This window comes from Melospiza melodia, chromosome 4, assembly GCF_035770615.1.
Source record: "Melospiza melodia melodia isolate bMelMel2 chromosome 4, bMelMel2.pri, whole genome shotgun sequence".
NCBI classification, from domain to species: domain Eukaryota; kingdom Metazoa; phylum Chordata; class Aves; order Passeriformes; family Passerellidae; genus Melospiza; species Melospiza melodia.
Genome location: NC_086197.1, coordinates 51,941,628 through 51,963,555, shown reverse-complemented (window position 1 = coordinate 51,963,555; position 21,928 = coordinate 51,941,628). Strand labels below are relative to the sequence as shown.

At 39.8% G+C, this 21,928-nt stretch overlaps 1 protein-coding gene across 4 annotated transcripts in view; it reads left to right on the top strand.

Moving 5' to 3' along the window:
- Positions 1-21,928, top strand: part of LARGE1 (LARGE xylosyl- and glucuronyltransferase 1) — a 284,069-nt gene that overhangs the window by 209,417 nt on the left and 52,724 nt on the right. For all 4 annotated transcript variants that reach the window (XM_063154402.1, XM_063154401.1, XM_063154400.1 and 1 more), the window contains 2 exons: positions 4,284-4,388; positions 20,376-20,488. In XM_063154402.1, the coding sequence (XP_063010472.1) occupies positions 4,284-4,388; positions 20,376-20,488 (218 nt within the window). The remainder of the gene's footprint in view (positions 1-4,283; positions 4,389-20,375; positions 20,489-21,928) is intronic.

The following is a 21,928-nucleotide window of genomic DNA, read 5'->3' as shown; positions in this document are numbered from 1 at the left end:
TGAGACCGGCAAAATGGAAGAGGGGTAAAGTTTTTTTAAGGGAGAATTGAGGCTGTTCAGTGTCACCCAAGAAATCGGTGTCACAGCTGGGAGCTGAATTAAGGTCTGGAGTCCCCTTCAGTGTCTGAGTTACAGCATAATGCTTTCCCCTCCATTAGCCACCAAAAATCTGTGAAGCAAAAGCAGAATTAATGGCACTGAGTTGTCAGCTTCAGAAGTGTCTGTTTTTCCATGGAAACCTCTTCCCAGCAACAACCAAGCTTCTCATGGTGAGGGAGCTGTCAGGCAGCTGTTCTGTGCAAAATGCTGTAGCTGCAGCTGCTTTCTGGAGAAGTCTCAACCCACAGCCAGGCAGCACACAGCCCCACTCCCAGCAATCCAGCTGTAATTCTGCCTGCCTGGTAATTTTTCACAGTGGTCATGCCAGAATCATAGCCTTGTTTTCTCTTGTCTGGCTGTTAGTGGTGATGTATGAAGAAGTAAGAAAGACAGCTTAATTTTCATAAGCTAACTTGTGCCTGGAGTAACAGAGAGTGAGAGGAGTGCACTTAATCATAACTGCAGGACCAGCACAGAAAATGATAGAGCTTTTGCTGTTAGTTGTGGTATTTTATTATAATAACTCTTAGGAAGAAGAAACCAGCAGCTCAGAATGCTGAAAGGTTCAAATCCATTACAGCAGACACCGTGTTCTCATCTGCTGGAAGAATAGCTCACATAACTCCTTTATGCTTGCCTTTTCCAAAAGGCCGTGCTGGGAGGGAACTCTGGTCTATGTTGCCCAGAAAGGCTGAATTCAGACTGATGTATGATCAGAGGTGGAGTGAACCTGGTGATATTTCCTGCAGAACTGTGAGCACCTTGCAGGGGAGGCACAAAGGGTGGCAGAGGGACAGGCTGGTTTTGGTCAGAGAGCTGTTCAACGTGCCTTCATGTCTGCAACTTTGTGATGCACTTGAAAAAGTAAATAACTAAATGAAATAGCTGGTACTAGACAGATATTCTTACAATGATTCTTTAAAGAACAAAATTGCCTTAAAACACTGAGTGAAAGCTTTTGAGTGAATTTTTAGTTGGTTGCAATTGGAAGGACACAACTTGGGATTTTTTTTTGTTTGAACTTTGAGATACATGGAATAATGTAGTCTATAGAGTATATATTATGCATCTGTATTATATGTAACATGAGGATGATTGTACATTCTTAGATGTTATTTTTATATCTTCAGATCAAAATATTTGGGAATGTCTTCCAGAAAATATTTCTGATTTTCTTTTTTTCTGTATTGATTCAGAATGAAAACCTTTTTGGAAACATTAATATTTACTATGCAGCTGAAGTTCTATTTTCTGGATTACTTCTGCCTTAAATCAAGATCACAGAGACAATGTAAAGGGAAATAAAATATATTCTTTAGCAAGACAGCAACACTATTCCAGCCTAGAGAAAATAGAAATATAACTAGAGGAGATGGAAAGCATATCTCCATAATTTTCTCCAAGGTGGCTTGGGAGACAAGCTATCACATCTGCCTAATAGGCTTTTATGCACCAGTAAGAGTTACAACAGCCTGACAAGTTGCATAATGCTCTACTCTAGGACAGTGTGTGAACGTGTGCACATTGCCAGGCCATTGCAAGAGCACACCAGAGCATGTTAGCTCATACATTTTACTGTGTGTCTGTGACAAGCTAAGAGGGCATGTACAGGCAGTTTTTCCAGCTCAGTTGATACACACTAAGTTACATTATCTGATCCATGTATCTGAGCCTTAAAGCTTACATGATGTTTATTTCTGCCTTCATCTGTGTCCCATATGAAACCTCAAGGATTACTGGTGAAAGTGAGTTTTTTTTCTGGTGTCATCAAAAATAAAGGGAAAATACAGAAAGAAATTATACAGCTACAGTAAATACATGCCAACATAATTTCCTAAACCTTTTTTAGTTTATCTTGGCATGAGAAATAATAATTGAGAAAAAAGTATTTCAGGGGTAAATTACTGGAACTGAGATTTTGGGCTGGTACATGGGAAATGAAAACCATTGACAAGCATTAAGGTTTGTTCATTTTTCCTTATCCATTGGTTTAAAGGCTGAAGTCTGTAGCATGTTGGGAAATCCATGAGGCTAAAGTAATGAAAGCAGATTGATGCTCCGTGGTAAAGAAGTTTGGTATCTGCTTCTTGCAAATGGAATTCTGACATTTCTTTTGCTGGTAGCTGTACTATCCTGAGAAGGATCTGTGGACTGCTGGGTTGTGAAATGTGCTATTAGATTATGGATAGGGTCAGTCTCTTCCTGCCTACTATGCCAACCCATTCCAGCCCAGCTGCACCTGCATTTTCTATTGTGTTGGTTTTTTTTATTTCTCCTCATCCCTTATTAGCCAGTGTTTCTTATCTTGATTTATTCTACTTCGGCTGTAAGGGAGTGGCTATAAACAGGCAGACTTCCAGCTGGGAGTCAGCAAGTGTTGGCTTAAATTGTGTCCTTTGGCCTCTTTTTGCCTTAGGCTCCTTTCAGCCAGTTGAGATCCCTTTCATATTTCCTCACAGTATGTGGCTTGTGAAGTCTGATGTGCTGTCCAGTGCGTCCCATGTGTCTCACAGGTTGAGAGATGCTGTCATTTATCTGTATGAACAGATCTGCTTAGGATGTGTTTGCCTCTGGCTTGTAATTTCCTTCACTTGCTTGTGCATTGCGCTCTAGTATCTAGTTAGTATTACCAGTTTTCAGTAGTACCAATGGGTTTGATATGATGCTTTTGCTCTCTCCTAGCTTTTCCACCTTCTTAAAAATTTATTTATGGGATATAACATGAAAAATTGTATATACTGTATAATAAATATGTAAGGGAATAGGAGATACATCACTGGAAAATAAGGTGAGGAGTGTCATGTTGTCATTAGGATGATGCTAGAGTGGTGTGGAGTGGATTTGTTAATCTCTCAAAGTTATTTTTAGATTGATTTCCATTCACTTCTTGAAAAATTTCCTAGTGCTCTGGCTTGTTTTTTTATATGCATTGGCCAATCACTGCTGCTTACACTCTTTGAGACAGCATTCAAGACACATTGAGGTTACTGACATTCCACTGAATTGCAGATACCACAGGAGAGTGTATTGCAATCACCTTTCAAGCCAATTATAAAATTGAGTTAATCATATCTGTCTCTGTGTCTCGTTCTCAGCCCGACCTTTGTGTTGGACCATACTGAAATAGCCGTGGTTTTATGTAAGCAACATACAATGGTCATTTCAGGCTTGCAGTGCACTGCTGTGACAATGCACACAATTTTACAAGCATAGCTGGGATTTGAAAACGAGCCTTCAAAGCATGATGCTTAATTGCTTTCTCAAAAGATTGCAAAATAATTTCCAGTACTAGTCTCAGTGCCCTCACTGAGCATGTCCCTCTTTCAAAGCACCATTCCTTTTACTTTCTCTGACTAGATTCAAATGCAGTTCTCCCCTTCCCTCCATCCTCCATTACCACAGCATCCTTTCAATCACTTCTCTTATTTACATTTTATACACCACATTTTAGGATACATAATTAAGTCCTTATCTATACAAACATTCATTTCTCGGTTGATTTTTAAGCAGTGCAAACCTTCTAGACACATTTGATTTAAAATACATTTTACTCTAGCTGAAGCCAGCTGCTAATCAATGCAAGATAAACTGAAATAAAACTGAAGTCATAATTTCTATGCAGCATTCTACACAGGCTCACCCAAATGACTTCTAAATTACTCTCTTAAATTAAAATAGTGCAGCTTTCTTATGTAGGTAAACTTTTCAAATCCAGTATTTTTTGAAGCAAAAGGGTCACTTTTTTCTCAGTCACTCTTTGTGACATTGAGCCTTGTTCTTCAATTATGTTATCTCCATCAGAGTATGAACAGATCTTCATATTAGATGATCATTTTACCAACACTTAATTCTCACTAGGAGGATTCTCCATCATTGTATTCTAAAATCAAGCAGCATTCAGATTTGTCTGGATGACATATTTCTGTCAGCGTGACAGAGGTTTCCCACAGTGTTTAATTACTCAGGCTAGCCAGGGAAGAAATGAGCCATGCTGAATTTCTGTCCCAGGCCTGCTTGTCTGTTACATAGGCTGGCTTCTTCTGAAGGCATGGAAGGAAGGAAGGCAGCACCCCATCTTCTGCCTTCTCCTTCCACTGGTTGTCCCTCTCCAGATTTCCTGTGTTTTTTCCATTTATTGACTGTCTTATATCTTATGATATTCTTGCAATTTGCTCATTTTCCAGGGCAGCAAGTTCTTGGCTTGGTGGAGAACCAGAGTGATTGGTATTTGGGCAATCTCTGGAAGAACCATCGGCCCTGGCCAGCGCTTGGGAGAGGCTACAACACAGGTAGGACCTGAGGGTTTGCTTTGAATTAACACCTGCAGTCAGTCTCCTGGTACAGAGATATGAGATTCAGTAACTGGCACCTCCCTTCCTAAGCTACAGCTAAAATTATCTTTCTGAAAAGGAAAAATGATGCAATGTAATGCATTTTGGAATTTCTGGTCTTCTCTAAATGGTGTTAGAAAAGATTGTGTGACATTCTTGGGGAGAAACAGAGCTTTTCAGCAATCTGACAGGTCCTCAGCGCATCTCCTACAAGATTTCTGTCCCCAATGACTTGTGACTTGTATATAGGCCCAGCAAGAGGGAATGAATAGGAGTTGATAGTTTTATGTAGAGAAATAAATGGTATCACAAAATGTGAGCCAAATAACCCCTGCAGGACACCAACTGGGTCATAATTGCCCTAATAAAATGCAAGCTACTGGCCTTCAGTTTCTGCTGCCATGAGAAAGGAATAAAGGCACTAGATCAGAGAATTTATTAGGTTACAAGAGACAGGTCTTCCCACTGATTTGTGTTTGGTATGTGAGAAAACATACCAGGTGCATACAGAACACACACATACACCTAAATCATTTCATTGCGGGCCCTTAAATGCTGATGCAGTGAGTTCGGTTCTCTCTCTCTTTGTAATAAAAGGGCAGAACAGATGGTGAAGCCTCCATTTGGAACAGATGAGTCCATTTAAATATCCCTGAACTATCAGGAAATTACTCACCATAAAAGTGATTTTGCTTCACAGAAATAGATTGGATTAAATTAAACAGACTAACTAGAAAAAGGATTGAACAAGTTGTGTGGTTGGGTCATCTGTATTTCTATATTCTTATGTATATTTGTGGGAAACCCACTAGTTTTTGTGAATGTGTAGTTTAGCCTCTGCAGAGCATCTCTGTTCTCTGGAAATGTTCAAAAGAATAGCCTAACAGAACACAGATTGGTGTGGAAACAAGATCTTGGCAGAATAGGTTTGTTTCCTAACTCGTCTTTGCCAGAATTGCAAATAGAAAGGCTAGGTCTGCCCACCCCTGTTCCCCAGCCCCCTCAAAGCATGAGACAGAGATAAGTTTCATGGATTTTTCCTGAAATCTGAAAGCTTGTGTTATACACAGTTCAACTTGTTGATGTCAATTCAGTTCACTGTTACACCACAAAGCAGTATCTTTTGTTCTACTGAGAAATGACCACCTTCTATAGCTACCTTCTTTCTGCTATATTTTTGCTTTTTCCTTTCTGCCATTTCAATGCTGGCAGAGAGAATCTGGCACAATCACATGAGATCAGAATAATGCAGTAATGTATGGTGGGTAGTATAAAATACATATATCTAAAATGCTAATGTTGAAAAAAATCTGTAAGGTTTTAACTTATGTTGTCTTAACTTACTCGTCCAAATGGTTTATAGGAATACCAAATGTCAGTATATCACATAAACCTAACACTGAAAGCAAAAATAATCAAATATCTTCAGTCCTTCACATACACTGCATGTGTTTATTCTTGTATTAATACATACCTATCAAGCCATGCAAAATCCCATAATCCTGCACAAGATTTTATTTTCCTCACAATTTCTTTCTTCACACAACTTACCTTGTAGTTATAAAAACTCTTTTTTTAGAAAGAAAACCAGAAGGTAGATAATGTATGGAAGATTGACAAGTGATCATAAGAAGTGGAATGTTGTTTTTTCAAGGATGTGGAACAAGAGGTCACTGAGTGAAACAGTGCAACCTCTGAGAAGTAGGAAACGAGGTTATTGACAGAATCAGCACCCTTTAATATAAATTCCTTGATTGAATTAATTGTTTGCCTCAGTAATCCAGCAGAGACTGGAGGTATACATTTCTCAGGTGAGACTGGGTCTTGTGTAATGAGTTCAGTAAATAAAAATAATTGACACTGAACACAATGGTGTGGCCAAGGAGGATTCAGAAAACTGAAGCAGGGGGACTCCAAAAAGAGGGGCAGTATCTCTAAGCAAAACATTCATGAAGGCAGCAGTCCAGGAGGGGGAAGGCATGGAAATCAGTGCCTAGAGCTGTACTTAGGAACTCCGAAAGGGCCCCCAAACCCCTGAAACATTAATGAGCTAAACAGAGCTGGATCATGGGGAGGCTCTCAGACAGACTTTGCTCTTGCTCTTGGGAGAGTATTTACTACAGACCTAGGATACAATCCTAGGAAAAGAGATTTTTATGTGAGCCTCTTCAGCCAGACCTAACCCTGGCAGATTTGATTTTGAAGCACCTCCCAAAGTCAAAAGTGTTCTACTGCTCCTCACAGTTTCTGAAGATAATTTCTCTTTCACTCTTATCTTTCTATGCCTGAGCCTCTCTGGACAGCATATAGGTTGGGAGAGTCCCAGAAGGCAGGTGTATTAAAGGCAGGGATGTGTTTGTTCCTTCTTCGCTGGTTCTTTAAACCCAGTAAGCGTTTGCACTCCTCTCCTCCTTATATGCCCAGGACAGATCTCCTGACAGCCAGCACAGATTTTCAAGGAAAGATCTTATTTGGCTGTTTTTCATTATTCCTCATTTGCACAGGCAGATAATCCAAGTCATACTTTAGTCGATGATAATATAATTGTTGAAAAACCAGACCAAACCCAAAGTCATATGATTTAATTAGTGTTTAAGGTGTTCTTAGTTATAACCACTCCTTATTTGTGGTAACATTCTCTTTCTCAAGCATTTTAAACACAATTCCCTCTGTACCACAAAGGTTTCCAAGTTTTTTTCTGTACTCTACTGGCAAACACTCAGTAAGCTGCTTAATCAAATGCCCTATTAATGTATTATCCACTCCATGCTGATTGTCTGCGCTGAGTTAACTCTTCGAGATTCCTCATACACTAATTCAAGCACAATTTCTTGCTATGTAACTATATTATCTTTCACTGACTAAACTGTGCTTTTGAAAGTATTGCTACACTATGATTTTTCTTTGTACAGATGTTAAACTGACAGCTTCAGAGTTGCCCTGTATAGTTTGACGTTCATTTCGGAAGTAACAGTCATCTTAGTCCTCAGAAAAGTATCTTATAAAAGAAATTCTAAACATAAAAGCTTTTAGTATTTTTTTTAGTACTTTTTATCTGTCTTATACTTTCCATCATGGTGGACAATAGCTTTTAAAAGCAGTCTCTGGTGACTGTTAAGGCTTCTGACCACTCCTTCAGGGGGGTGATTCACCCCTGACTTCTCTGGCTTTAGTGCAGCAGAGCCAACTTCCATCAGCTGAGAATGGACCCCATGCCTGCCAAATGGAGCTTTGGGATAAATTTATAATTTGAGTGCTGGGGGTAATTTTAAAAAACTTTGGCCCTGGGGATTTCAGACTCCTCGACTACAGAAGCCCATACTGAAGATTTGAGGCTCAACTGAAATGCACTGGCTCAGTGAAGCCACCAGAAACTATAAGGAGGTGTCTCAACAGCTTGAGCTGAGAATTCATACTCCCACACTGAGAAATGTGACATTACCAGATTTGTGGATTGGGAACAGAAGGGAATGGCTAGCACCTAACAATTACTAGTCTACATGTGTACTGTGCCTTATTACTCTTGTGTTTGTAATGACTGGAAGAGTGCTAGAATTAATCTCGCTCCCTTATTGTTTCCCTGAAAAAAAGGACCTGTGGAAGTGGAATTGGAAATTGAAAGCATGTGTTACGTCATTTTTGTATTATATTTAACAAATTTGAATGATGAAAGACAAGCATAGAACAGACTGTTTATATGAAATAAGCCTGGATCACATCTTGTGCTCCTTCATGATGATGCTGTGCATCTTCAGTGCAGAAAACAAATGACTGGGAAGCAGTGCAGAGTGGGCTGTTGGTAGTCATGGCACTGCCTGTGGTCCTGCTCCAGAAACCTGGTAGCAGCTTTCCACCAAGCTCCACAGGCTTCTGCTCATGACATTGTGATAATTGTACTCAAGTATGTTGGCTGCTTGAGAGAGGAGGATGTTGTCAAATTGTTTCAGTGAATGAAGAAGTCAGAAAAGTCATGGTTTATAGAACCTTTTAAACCCACCATGGTGGCCTGACCAAGCTTAGCCATGCCCCCTCTAAAGCCATTGCAATATTCCTGTCTGCCATTAATTGGAATATAAGTCATGTTTGGTAATAGAAGAGCTGTCACTAGGGTTGGGTCAAAGTATCTTTGGAGCCTTTGCAAACAGATGAAAAATGTATTTTAATGATTAAAAAACCAGTGTCCAGCACTCATGACAAGTCAAAAAGCAGCACTTTCTTCATCTACCTAGGTTCACACTGTGCCAGTTTTTTGGATTAGATTTTTCTTCCTTTAAGACACCATGAGTTTACTCAGTACATACTGTTCTCAGTGCAAAGCATGGTGATACACATGAGCTTTATACATGTGAAGGTGCCTTTGAAGTACAAATACTGTGCACATTGTCCAGGTAGCACTTTAGGAATGCCAGCCTCTCCTTGCTTTTAGTCTCAACAGGAAAGATCAGTCTGTTTGTGTCAAAGGTGGGAAGCTAAAGCAATAATTCTGCTTTCTGATGACCACATGCCTATCTTTGTTGTCTATAATCTGTAGCTTGCACTTAAAAATAAGCTATCTTAAAGCCGACTATCCTCAAAGAATAGCTTCATTTCAGGTCTTTCTCATGCACTTTCTAAAGCATGTGATGTACTGAGAACTTGTTTACAGCATGTTTGACATTTCTGAAATGAGGGTCAATATGTCTTTGATTTTGAAAATGAGGTCTCTAGTTTGAGAGGCCTATCCACGTAGTAAAGGCATTACTGTGGCTGACTTAGTCTACTGTTCATGGCATTCTCTCAGATACCTCCTCTACCCCTTAGCAATTTCATGTCTCAGCCCCTGCAAAAACTGTTTTTAAAAAACACCACCAGACTTGTTTTGAAACACTGAAAACATTTATCTTGTTGGAAACATGTGATTAAAAAAGATGGCATTTAGACAGTCTATAACAGATTCTAGTTGTATTGGAGTAAATAAAATCTATCTCTTTTTAGTTGATTAAACTGTCTTCATTTTGGGAGTTTTATTGATCTGACCTGGGTCCATACTGTAAAGTTCTCCATGTAATGTACATAAATCAGATGTAGCATTTAGATGTAGCATTCCCATGTAATGATTTAAAAAATCATTTTGAAGTGTTTTATTTTTAGCTTGATTAAGGCAGTTCTTTATGTGAACATACATACCTTGATCAGTAATTATGTTGTCCAGCAGTCTGAAGTGCCCTCTTTATTGTAGAGGGACAATGATTAGCAGGTTAAATTTGGATGAAAGACTTGCACATAAAAGCTTAGTAAAGGCATTGAGGTGTCTACACTGAGAACAAAACCTTCTATTATATGATGGGAGAAGCCCAGACAAATGCATAGTGATAGTAAAACCAGTACGTTTTCTTCTGAAGTGCAAGTTCACTTTCCAGGTTCTCATTGTGCTCATAAAAGTGATTGTGGAAAGACAGTTCCTTTCTGTAGAGACAGAGACAGCAGTTTTAGCCACAGTCCCGAAACAAAGAAAAGAGGCATCACAGTTGGACTCCATCTTTGGACTCTTAATAGGGAGCTTGGTGCCTGTCACAGAAAGGAGCAGAGAGACTAAGATGTCTGTCTACCCCGTGTCAAAGTCATTCCCACTAATAAGAGTGCCAACAAAACCAGTTGGATTTGGTCATAGTTGGATCCTGTTAGGATCTCTTGGGTGCTAGGGCAACCTAGCATTTTGTGTTTGGGCAAACTAAGTTCAGGACAAACCTTTCCCCTTTAAAAAAATACCAAGAGACTTTAAAAGAGAAGAATCTGCAAATCTTGTGGATTACACACAAATCTCAGAAGAAGCAGCTCATTTCTTGCCTTTCCTCATTGTCTTGTCTTTATGTTCAGCCATGTCCTGGCTTTAATTGTTCATGCTGTAGCTCCTCTGCCTTCCCTTCTGCCCAGTCTTTGTCAAAGTGAGCTCAGGGGAGGACAGGAGTGCTGCAGTACACTCTATATGCAGATCATCTCTATACAGTTGTACTCAAGAAAGTCACAGACAGTGAAAAGAGAAGTTTTCCCCAAGTAGAATTGTTGAATTATAGGCAATTTAGATCAGAAAAGATCTCCCAAAGTCTTTTGGCCCTCTTCCCATTGAAAATCAGCTCAGGTTGCTATGGGCCTTTTCCATCTGAGTTTCAAGTGTCTTCATGGATACCTCTCAGAGCAGCCTGTTCCTGCATTCAGCCACTATTTTTCTATTCAGTGAAAAATAAAAGTAAAAATTCATATTATGTAATTAGATTTTCTTTTCCTGCAGTATGTGACTGTTATCTCTCATTCTGTCTCTGTGCATCTGTTAGAAAATTATTGTTCCATTAAGTAGTTTTAGAAAGCAGCAGGAGATCCCTCAGTCTTCTCTTCCCCAGGCTGAAGAAGGCCAGTTCTCCCAGCTTATCCTTATGAGTGCCAGGCCTATGACCATTTGAGTTGCTCTCTGATGGATTTACTTCAGTGTATCAGGGTATTTATTTGACTGAGGAATCCAAAACAGTGCTTCACATGTGGTCTTAAAAGTGCTGAGCCGAGAGTGGTATCACCTCCCATGACCTGAGGGCTGATCTAGCTCAGCACATGGAATATTGCCCCAAGGTCGCACTGCTGGCTCATGTTCAACTTGCTGTCCACCCAATCCCTTAGAACTTCTCCTGGAAATCTCCTTTCTATCCACCTGGCCCCCAGCATGTACTCTCCATTCAGAAATAGTCCTTTTCAGGACTTTCTGTTGAATTTCAGGAGCTTTCTCTTACCCACTTGCCCAGTCAAGGACCCTGTGTAGCTGCCCATCCCCAGGGAATTGGGCCACAGCCCACCATGTGGTGTCATGTGTTACATTGCCTAGGACACATTCTGTTCCATTTCCAGATCATTATTCTGAATGCTCAACAGTATCAGGCTCAGTACCAACTCCTGTGGAATACCCCCTGTACCTGGCCACCACCTGGGTGTTTTATTGCTGAACACAACCCTCCAAGCTTGGCAGTCCAACTTTGCAATCTCCTTACCCAAACTGTACCTCAGTTTGGTTATATGAGCATGATAAACAGCTCCTTAAGCAAATCCCTGTATTTCTGTTGGGAACCTAATCCTTCTCTCTGTTACTAGAAAATAAGTGGTTGTGCAGGAAGGATTATGTTTCCTGGGCTTTTTTTTTTAAATACTGTAGTTAATTTCCAGGCTTGTTCATTGTGTGCTGCTGTTTTCATTCCTCTAATCCATTTCTTAGAATGTTCTATTCCTCCTGAATCTCACTCAGTCAATAAAACTGCCCATTAAGGGGAGGGGGGGAAGGCAGAGGGAAGTTTTCTGCTTTTTCCTGAATATGAAACTCCAAACCTCTTTGTCATCCTAATAGAAAGAAATACCTTTCCAGTCGTTCAGCCCTGAACCACATCTCCTCCTTTGTTGGTCAGGTGTTGAGTGAACACCAGACCCAGAAAAGCTGACAGGTTCTTGCTCACTGTGCCCATTGTTACAATTAGCCTTGTGGACTACTCTTAATATTAGAAACTGCTTTTGCAAGCTCTTCTCCACCACGATGGAAAGTATAAGGCAAATACTGTTAAGATTAAAAGCCAGCCAAAATAATTAGCACCTGTGCAGGGTGCATTTTTCCTCTTCACATAGTCCCAGGTGGAAACCTTGTAAAATTGTTGGTATTTTGACCCTGATTGAATATGATGCCTTTGAGAGGATCAAAACCAAAAAGCCAAACATAATTTAAGGCAATGGTCCCTGTTACCATTCACTTTTTGCTGCTTTCTGTGGAAGAGTAAAACATAGATAAGTATCATGGATAAGATCCAGATCTGATATAAATGCCTGACTCTTGCATTAAAGAGACTTAGGCTGATTTTCAAGAGCTAAGGATTAAGAAACAGATTATTTTTTCTTTTAAAGGTGGGTGGTTCTTTGGTGGAGAGTCTAAGATAAATTACTTTTGGAAGATGTACTTGCTTTCAATGGGGTAAATAGCCAGCAAATTTCAACAAACCTCCTCAGTTTTTATCCATAAAAACCAGTTTTGTGTGATCCCTTTTTCCAAACATGCCTGCACACGGAGATGCAATGACTGGACCTCCCACACAGTAACCCTGGACATTCTGTATTATTCTGTGATTCCTCTTCAGCACAGCTCACCCAAAGTCCAGGTCCTCTGGCTTTTTGTAGAGTTGTGACACTCACTCACTCACTCACTCACTCACTCACTCACTCACTCACTCACTCACTCACTCACTCACTCACTCACAATTCTGTGTTTTGAGGCACTGACATGAAGAATTCTATGCTCAGGAAGAATTAAGAGATGCATGACAATCATCCATACCCAGTATGGGTAATTGGATGAACTCCAGGTTTGTTATGATTGACAAAATACTTTGTGTGATCATTGGATGTACAAATAGAGTAATTTCAAGTATGAGTACAGGAGAGGCATTTGTTTTGTATGGATTGGAGGCTTTTTACTCCTGTGACACCTGATGTCTACACTGCCAGGTAACTTAGCTGCCCAGTTCATTCTTCACTCTTGGCTCCCTGTTTATCCACAGGACACAGAAATTAGTTGGTACCCTGTCTTTCTCAGGAACCAAACTGTCTTTCATTAAAAATAAAAATAAATTTAGTGTAATTTTTTCATTGTTCACTTCAGGAAGTATTTCTGGAAGGTAGCATGGATAGGACTACACTCCATTTGGCACCTCTTTCTAATCCTCAAGTGTGGCATCGGAAGATTAAATATTTCACATGCCCTGATGACATTCTCCAGTGCACACAACACAGCCCTCTGTTCCTTGCTAAAAACACTCCAGTCTAGAAAACTGTGACATGGCTCTCTCATAATGTCATCCACACTGAGAAATGCAAACAGGATAATCATTCTGTCTGACAACTGAAGGAGCATAACCAGACCTCAGAGGCAAGTGCTGTGCTGGATGGATGTGGCCAGCAGGGCGTGCTCAGGACAGAGCCAGGCCCTGAGCAGAGCATGCTCACCCCCAGCTGCACACACACAGCAAACAGGGCTTTGGTGCTCTGCCTGCTGGGCATCACTTCTTGGACTGTATATATTTTAAAATATAGATTTAGCTACTTGTCCAGGGCTAAGCTTCACAGGTCAATAATGACCACTCGAAAATTTGCAAAATTCAGCAATAATACTGGAAAATTTCCCATGAAGTTTGGAAAAAATGGCTCCAGGAGCTTATCTGGGAGCAAGTCAAAGGATAATTTGATCCTACGTTATTAATATTCAGAGGAGAAAATAACATTTCTTAATAGAGGGCTTGCCAATTTAGCAAAGGTTCAACAAGATCAAATGACTGAAGGTTCAAAGAGATGTTCAAATTAGAATAAGGGAAACACCCTGCATCAGGGTAATTATGCATTGGAATAACTTATCAAAGTTTGTGGTAGACTGTCCATTGTTGTAAATTTTTAAATCAAGACTGATTTTTTTTTCTAGAAGTTATGCTCTAGTAGGCCCATAACTGATTTTGAAAAATCCTATGACCTCTGTTATGCAAGAATGAAAAATTATCCTTTCTGACTTTATCACCTAAATAAATATTGAATCAGGAGGTTTTTTTTCTGTTGAAGCCATCTAAGCACACAGGCAAATGAAGCCACAGTTAATCTTGTGTGTAAGAATTTACTGCAGCTTTAGTATTGAAGAGAAGGAAAGTTCTTAAAAACTTTGTAAAAATTTTCGACATTCACACCCCTCCCCCCCAATATCACTTTTCATTTTAAATCTCACATTTCAAAATACTTTATAAAAATGTGTACCTGGCCATCTTTTAGCTAGTGGCCACTTTTGGCACCTTCATGATGTGTTTCAGACACAGAGATGTGCAGAGATGTGTCAGCTCATCCTTGTGCATGGCAGTGCTGTGAGATGTCCTTGAGACAGATCTCCACTTCTTGTGGCCACTGCCATGGTGATGCAGTGTATAAAGGCTGAAACCTCCCTCCTCTCTCCCTTTGCAGGTCTGAGGTTAGAATGTGTTCTTTAAGGTGTAAAAGTGCTCAGCAAGAACTTTCCCAGTCTTTTGCATTTTATGAGATTTCAATGATGTGCCTCTTACAGGGTTTTTTCCCTTCTTAGAATCCATTTCCATAGTTTACCAAATGAGAACTCCCTGGAATATTTCTTTTTTGCCTCTAAAATGTAATTTCTCTGTGCTATATATTCAAAGGGTCACAAAAAGAAGCCATGTAAGGAGCTTCTTCACAGATGGTTTTTGTCTCCAACAACCCTTTGCACAAGGTTCAAGATACAGGGTTTTGAGAAACATTACTATCCTTAATGTCTTCCTTGATGCCCAAACAAGTACAGCAGCTGGGAATAACCCCTAGTTTCCATTTCTTACTTTTCTAATATTTCTGTTATTTTACAGCCATGTTGTTTTCCATGTTAGGTGAATCTTTTCAGCAATTTGGGCTGCTAAGTGTGTGAATTTTTACTGCTTGGTATTTTATATGCCCTGTGTGAGAGAAGGCCAGTTTCTTCAGGTCTAGAGATTTTTCTTTGCTGACCTCTGAAAGGCCTGTGGAATTGTTAGTTCTCCTCAGAAGACTCTGGGAGATAAAAGGAGAGAGCATTACTGAGCAGGATGGTCTCTAAGTAGCAGAGGTATTCCTCCATAGACCTGCAAAAAGTCTTATGGCTCATGTTTCCTCTCCTCCAGACCTCCTGGACTCTGGAGTCAAGGAAATCCCTCTGCAGCAGCTTTGGGGCTTAAAGAAAGTTAGAGAAATTCCCCCAGAAGTGGAAGTCATTAAATAGAAGATAGAAAACATGTTTATCTTCTTCCAAATTGCTCAGGAAGAATAGCATCTAAGCAGTAAAGAATCAGAAAACTGGGGCATTCTGAGCTACAGTGAGCAGCTCTATAATAAATTAGAAATATGCTTGAGTAAAACATTCATCTTAATTTGGCCTAAGGAAAAGTAGCATACTTGGGAAAAAGAGAATAAAGAAAGTAAAAGTTTTCTATTTCATTAAATGGTTATCAGGAAGTGTAAACAAAATGTTTATAATGCTTCAGGAGGAACCAGCCTCCCAACAGAGTGACTGCACAACATTTCAAATTGCCCTCTATGACAACTTTCACTTTTAATACATGTGCCGAGAAAACGAGGGCTATTGCATTCTGTCACCGTGCCTGGAGGGACGCACACTTTGTTTCAAAACAGCTTCTCAGCCCTGTTCAGTTTTCTGAGAGAAAAGTTCCAATGTGGATCGTCATTTATTCTCAATGAACACCGTGCGCGTTTTTTTGTTAGTTTGGGTATTTTAGATTGTGAAAAGCTTTTTTGAGAAAAAAAGACTGGTGCGTGAAATTCATAGTTAAATAATGTATCAGGATGCTCCAGAAATGTGCTAGAATGACAGTCCTTTCAGTCACATCATGTTAAAAGCTATAGAAAAATATGGCTTTATTGCAGTAATATTATGGCTTGTCAAATTATGAGCAACAGATAGTCCATAAACCAAGTGAGATAAGTGCTGTGAATTTCATCCACACAAAGATGTACATTTTAAAAAATGTTCAGTGGCTTGTTTTGGAATTCTAACTTTAAATTAATGTTTGAATCCCTAACAGCCATATACTTAGGTTTTTCTGTTTGCTCTTGATACCGTGGGTGGAAAAGAGAGGCCACAGTCAGTGGTGTGGAGCTGTGGCTCAGTGGATTCCAAATGCAGTCCTTAACAAAACTGGTCCTTGGAGCCCTGACCAGCAAAGGCATAGTCACATCTCTAACACTGCACACTGGGACAGTTTCCATTGAGTTCAAGTACAATAAATGAGAATGAAAAGAAGTTGTAAGTATTTGCTAGAGTACTCAGCAATCAGCACTATCATGGAGCCTCTCGTAGGACAGCAGAGCCACACGGCTCTTCCACAGCACTCAAGACAGAGTTCAAATTTTGGGTGCCAAATCTGTTTCACAAAACATGGTAGATTACTGCCCTCAATGTCTGGGTCAGATATTTATTGCAAAATCTGCATAATTTCAGGCCTGTTTAACATGATTTCTCTCAGACTCAGTGGTTTGGTGTTGGTGTGCTGCTTAGCTGTGGCAAAATCCCAGTAATTTTTTTAAAACTCACTGTTGCTTTATGATAGATTTTGGAGCGTGTCTTACCTGTCTGTTTTGGATATTAGGATGATATCTACTTGTTATTTGTCTAGCTGGTTCAGTGTTGCAGGCCTGATTTCAAGAAGAATTTTTAAAAATCTGACAGGGATGGATTCTGAGGTGCTACTCATATAAGATGGCATTGCCTCAAAGGCTCACAAAAGCATCCTGTTCCACCCAAAAGAAGCAGGCAAGATCCTACAGAAAATTCTTTCTCAGGAGCTACATTTTCTTCCCCCACAGCACTGAGTGTTTTTTTCAGGCATTTTGAAAGGCCCATTGTAATAAATTGATTGAGTTTGAAAGCTTGTCCAGTTTCACTATAACATCTCTAAGTGATTCTGTTTTGTCTTAAAATGTTGTTTATTACTTCCAGCTCTACTATATGTTCCTCTCTGAATTTCAGGAGGAGCTGTTGTCTTTGTTCCAGAAGCAAGAGGTGGGGATGCTTGGTAGTATTCCAAGGGAAATGGCTGATCTTTCTGCAGACTTTCAATTTACTGTTCAGAAAAATGAAATAAAATATTTTGTTCTGGAGCAGATTAACAAAAGCAAACAAAAAAGAAGAACAAATTTGCTGACATGCCTTAAAGCATCTCTGGAAACCATTAGTGAAAACATTATAAGAACAAAAAAGTTGGTTTAGATTGAATCAAAAAAAGGGATAAGGATGGAAAAGGTGACTCCAAAAGTTTGGCTAGACCCAAAATAGAAAATTTATTTTCCTTTTCAGATCTTGTAATAATTTTCTATAAGATTTTTAATTTGTATCAATTTTGAGATTAAACTTATTTTCAAGTAAATTAAGCTTTAAGATGTACCAAAAATATTTTGCAGTGTTTTCCAACTGAAACATTCTAATCCAAATATGTTAATTCAGGTTTATTGTCCTGTTTTATTCAATTTATTCACCAATTTTTTTTTTTTTTTTTTTTTTTGTGCTTAGGGGGAGTTTTTTTATTTTGGTTTTGGAGCTGGGTTTTTTGTGTGTCCTTAAATGACATTTTTGAGAAACTGCTTTGTTTGTTTGTTTGTTTACTTTCTTGTTTGTTTGCCTGTTTGAGCAGTTCAGAATCTGTCAAATTTTGGTAGTTCAAGCAAAATCTCATCAAGCAGCAGGAGAGAAATGCCATTCAAGTTATAACAAGACTAGGATGTTTTCCACCAATTTAGTAATAAAGCTTTCTTTTTCTCCTAGATCTTTGAGATATTTACATCTCTGGATATGCCTGAACTATTTCCTCAGGAGAAGGAAAATAGGGTGCTCTGTGGCTAATCATAATTTGTTTAATACTCATGAGATGTTTGGGTTGCCACTTCTCTCTTTTTCTTTGTTTGCTGCCAAGCTTTCCTTCTGTTTTTCTCAGGTAGGTTAGGGCAGGAAGATCCTGCACTTCTCAAAGATCAGAAGTCCTGCTGCCTGGGGCCAGATGTTAATAAAATATTCGTTTCATTTCTTGTTTTTCCTCCAGTTTCTTCTTCCCCCAGCACAGCAGATGAGAGCGAGTCCCTTTTCCCCTTATGTTCAGCTAAATTCAGTATGTCATCTTGAATTTAGTCTGAGATTTCACTCAATTTGACTCTGAGGGAAGGAGATCCTGAGGCAAATATTTTCCTTATTTCAGACACTTTGCCTGCAAACTAATTGTGTAGATTGAAGTTAGTTCATTTGTTATATTTGCTTTTGGCAACACAACAATAAAGACAAGAACCTGAAGTTCACTGTTCTGAAAAAAGTAATTTTTCCTCTGTGTGAACTGTTTTAAAAGTTCTCAAAACACATGCTTTTGCTTTGCTTTTGGACTCAATAACACTAAGTGAATAGTATTAAAATCTCCTCTTAGTAGAAATGTCTTATTCTCACTTATACTAATAAGTAAATATTTAAACTTGATTCTCCGGGAGCAGTAAATTAAAAGCCTAAATAGAAACTGTACAAAGGTGTTAAACGCAAGCCTGCAGGTGAATTAAAATAGAAATCATATTGAAATTAGTTTTGATGGTGAAACAGTAAAACTTTGTGAATAATTTCAGTAGCCATAATTGCATTATAATTTAGTACATCCTTTTTCACATATATTCCAGTTTTTTCACTCCATCTGCCTCTTCTACTCTCAGCTGCTACCATGATAGCCCCTCAGGACAGCATAATCTTGTTAGCTGCAATGCCATAATCTGCTGCTAGGATAAGAGTGGAAGTCAAAAAAAAAATAAAAGAATACTGCACATATTAAAATATTTCCCCTTTTCTTCCTCAGACTTGGAGGCTTAGAGAAATTAAGAAAAATCGGCCTATTGTCTATGAATTATAAAAACTATTCTATTACAGTTATCTAACCATTATTCTTTATTTTTCTCAATAAAGAACCTTCTCAGTTGCATTTCACTGCAAAGCTGACTGTCCTTGCCAGCTGGAAAAGTCCTTTGCTGGAGAGGAGATCTCCCACCCAGTTTATTGCTGCAGCACAAGGAACCTGTTTCACACTGATGTAGAATTTCAGACAATGTATAATGACTCTCTTAGAAGCTCATGCATGCACACTACATGCTCCAAAACAGGCTTTCCTTATGCTGGAGAGAAGACAAACACACTGGCATAAATGAACTGCAGCATGTTGTGACAATGCATCCCTTCCCAATCCAACAGCTGGAAGCAGAAATGTTGACTGAAGATGAAAGGGGATCCCTCCAGCACGGGTTCCAGCATCCTTGGGAACCAGATGGACTGAATGGAAAACACAACTAAAATAGGCCACAAAATGCACTGCCAGGAGAGATTTTCTTTTTATTCATAGCAGTGCCAGGTTTTACTAGAAAGAAACTTTCCATGTCCTAGAAACTAAATATAGGAAGCAACTGGAACCACCTATGTCCTCTCCCATCCAGAGCAGCACTTTTCCAGGTCCATTTTCCAATCCTGGTATAGTCTGATTTGGAAAGACTCATGAAATAAAGTAGTTTGTCTGCCATTTTTAGTTTATTTCACTGCAGCGGTTTTAGGAGAGTTTTTCTTAAGCATTCAGACAACATTTCCTTTCTTTTTCTCATTACTTTTAGTTTTATCAACTTGGACTCCTGAGGCAGCTTTTCCCTGTGCCTGCTTTTTGTCATTTCGTATTCTTCTGTGTAGCTGCTATGGTTCTCTACAGTTGCCGTGATATTCTTTTGTAAGGCCTCTTGTTAAATGTCATTTGCAGATGTCATTACTGTTCTGTTTACTTCCTCCCTCCACTAATGAAGATATGAAACAACACAGAACCCATCATTGATTTTACTAGGTGGTTTCTGTCAGCCTGCTGTTTATCAGTACTCCTTCTTTGTGGTCCTTCAGTCTGCATTCATTCCCCATGACAGCACTCTTATCTGAGCCTTTCCCAATTCATTTTTCAAGCAGATTTTTCTAAGACACTGTAGGAAAGGTTTGGCTGGTGTTTCAATGCAGCTTCATTGTTTCCGCTGTTCTCCCTTCTTGTACACTAGGAATTCTGGCCAGCCAAAAAGCAACTGAGGAATACAATGAATGTTGAGGCATCTTTCTTCCAACTTAAAATTTCCAGTTTGAGGATCCTGTTCTGTGCACACTTGGTGCCTCAATGGCAGGCCCTCTCAAGGTCTAGGTTGTAACCAGCATTGATAATTTGTTCCTCAGAGAAGTTTCAAGGGTTGCAGTCACGTCTGTCAGATACCTTTATGTTGTGTTTTAGCTGGTGCATCAGCACATGGGCAGGGTGGGCCTTGGCTGGCACGTGACACCATGGGTTCCCTTTATCTCTGCCCCGTGTTTCCCTTCAGGGGTGATCTTGCTGCTCCTCGATAAATTGCGGAAGATGAAGTGGGAGCAGATGTGGAGACTGACGGCGGAGCGGGAGCTGATGAGCATGCTGTCCACTTCACTGGCTGACCAGGTGAGTGGGACACTGCAGGACTGGGGCACAACCACTGAGCCATGGGTTGAGGAAGGAAAGAAAGGGAGAGGGGATGAGATGTGGGGACAGGCAAGGGAAAGCTGTTGTGCCTGTAGTCACCATCTGTTGAATCATTCTGGGCAAAATGTGGAAGAGAATGGAGATTTAGTCTCAAGGTTTGGTTCCTCTTACTGCACTGACATTTTTACCTCCTCTGCTCAGATGATTCATAAGAGGGACAAAAGGGGTTTTTAAGCTTTCTTTTTCTGTCCTCCCTTCTTTAACACAGAACCCTCCAGGCACCAAAAGTCCAAATAAACTGTGTCTTTTCCCACTGGTTATTGTGTAATCAGATTTTAGTTTTAAGAGTCTCCTGAGATTTCTTTACTGTTTCTGGCAGATGAGTCCCAGATGTCTTTTAATGTACTCCTTGCCACAATAGCCCTGTAAAGACAAAAGTGCTGCTGTCTCCCTGCCACAGATAGGAGGCTGAGGCCTGGAGAAGAAACAGTGTGCCTAAACATAGAAATACAGTTTTTCAATTTGTGCTTCTTGCCAACTCTCAATTTAGAAACAGAATGTAATACTAGACTTGAACCAATAATTCTTGCTCAACAGCTTGAACATGTTAACTCAATACAGCATCATATTTAGATATTTGTTCTCCTTCAGAGCTACCTCTGGCTGCTGACCAGTCACCACAAAGGAAGCATGCTCATGGAGATGTGCACTCTGTACAGCATCTTTGCAGGGTGATCCTGAGGTCCATTTAAAAGATTCTTGCAATTTCACTGTGTTTTCAGTCAGGTCCTGAGTTGCTGTCTAATACCTGCATGGGACAGAATTTTGCAGAACAGACTCAAGAGCAGGGCTGCTTGAGTCTTCCCCTAATACATTACCCTCAGATTGTCCTTTTAACTTCTCCAACGGAATGATTGCTTATGGCAAGACTTTCTGTCCCTCATGGTGTAGGCTGCTCTGCAACCTGTCCTCCATGCCTTCTCCATAAAGTACCTGTGGTACTTGTTGCAACAATAAAGTTCTACCTAAAGTCATGTCTAGTAATTCACCTTGAAGCAACATAGCTGCCAGATTCACTTTCCTGCCCTTTGTTAAAAAGTGGTGCCGTATTCAGTGCCAGCAGGAACTGTGTCTTTACTGCCTGTTACTCTCCCTGGTGACTAGAACAGGAGCCACACCTCATGCCAGCAGTACAAGATGAATGTTAGAAAACTTTGCTGGAGTGCCTTAGCTCTGTGTGTCAGGAGAGCTTTTTCCTCTTGTGTGGATCTATACATCACCCCTTAGATTAACATCACCCTCCAAGGCAACAGAATTATGGAGAAAGGTTTATAGACTTCACCTTTCATCACCATTGGAATTTCTGCCTGTGAGGGGGAGAAGGAGAGTCAGCTGGGGGAGGAGTTGAGATCACATCAC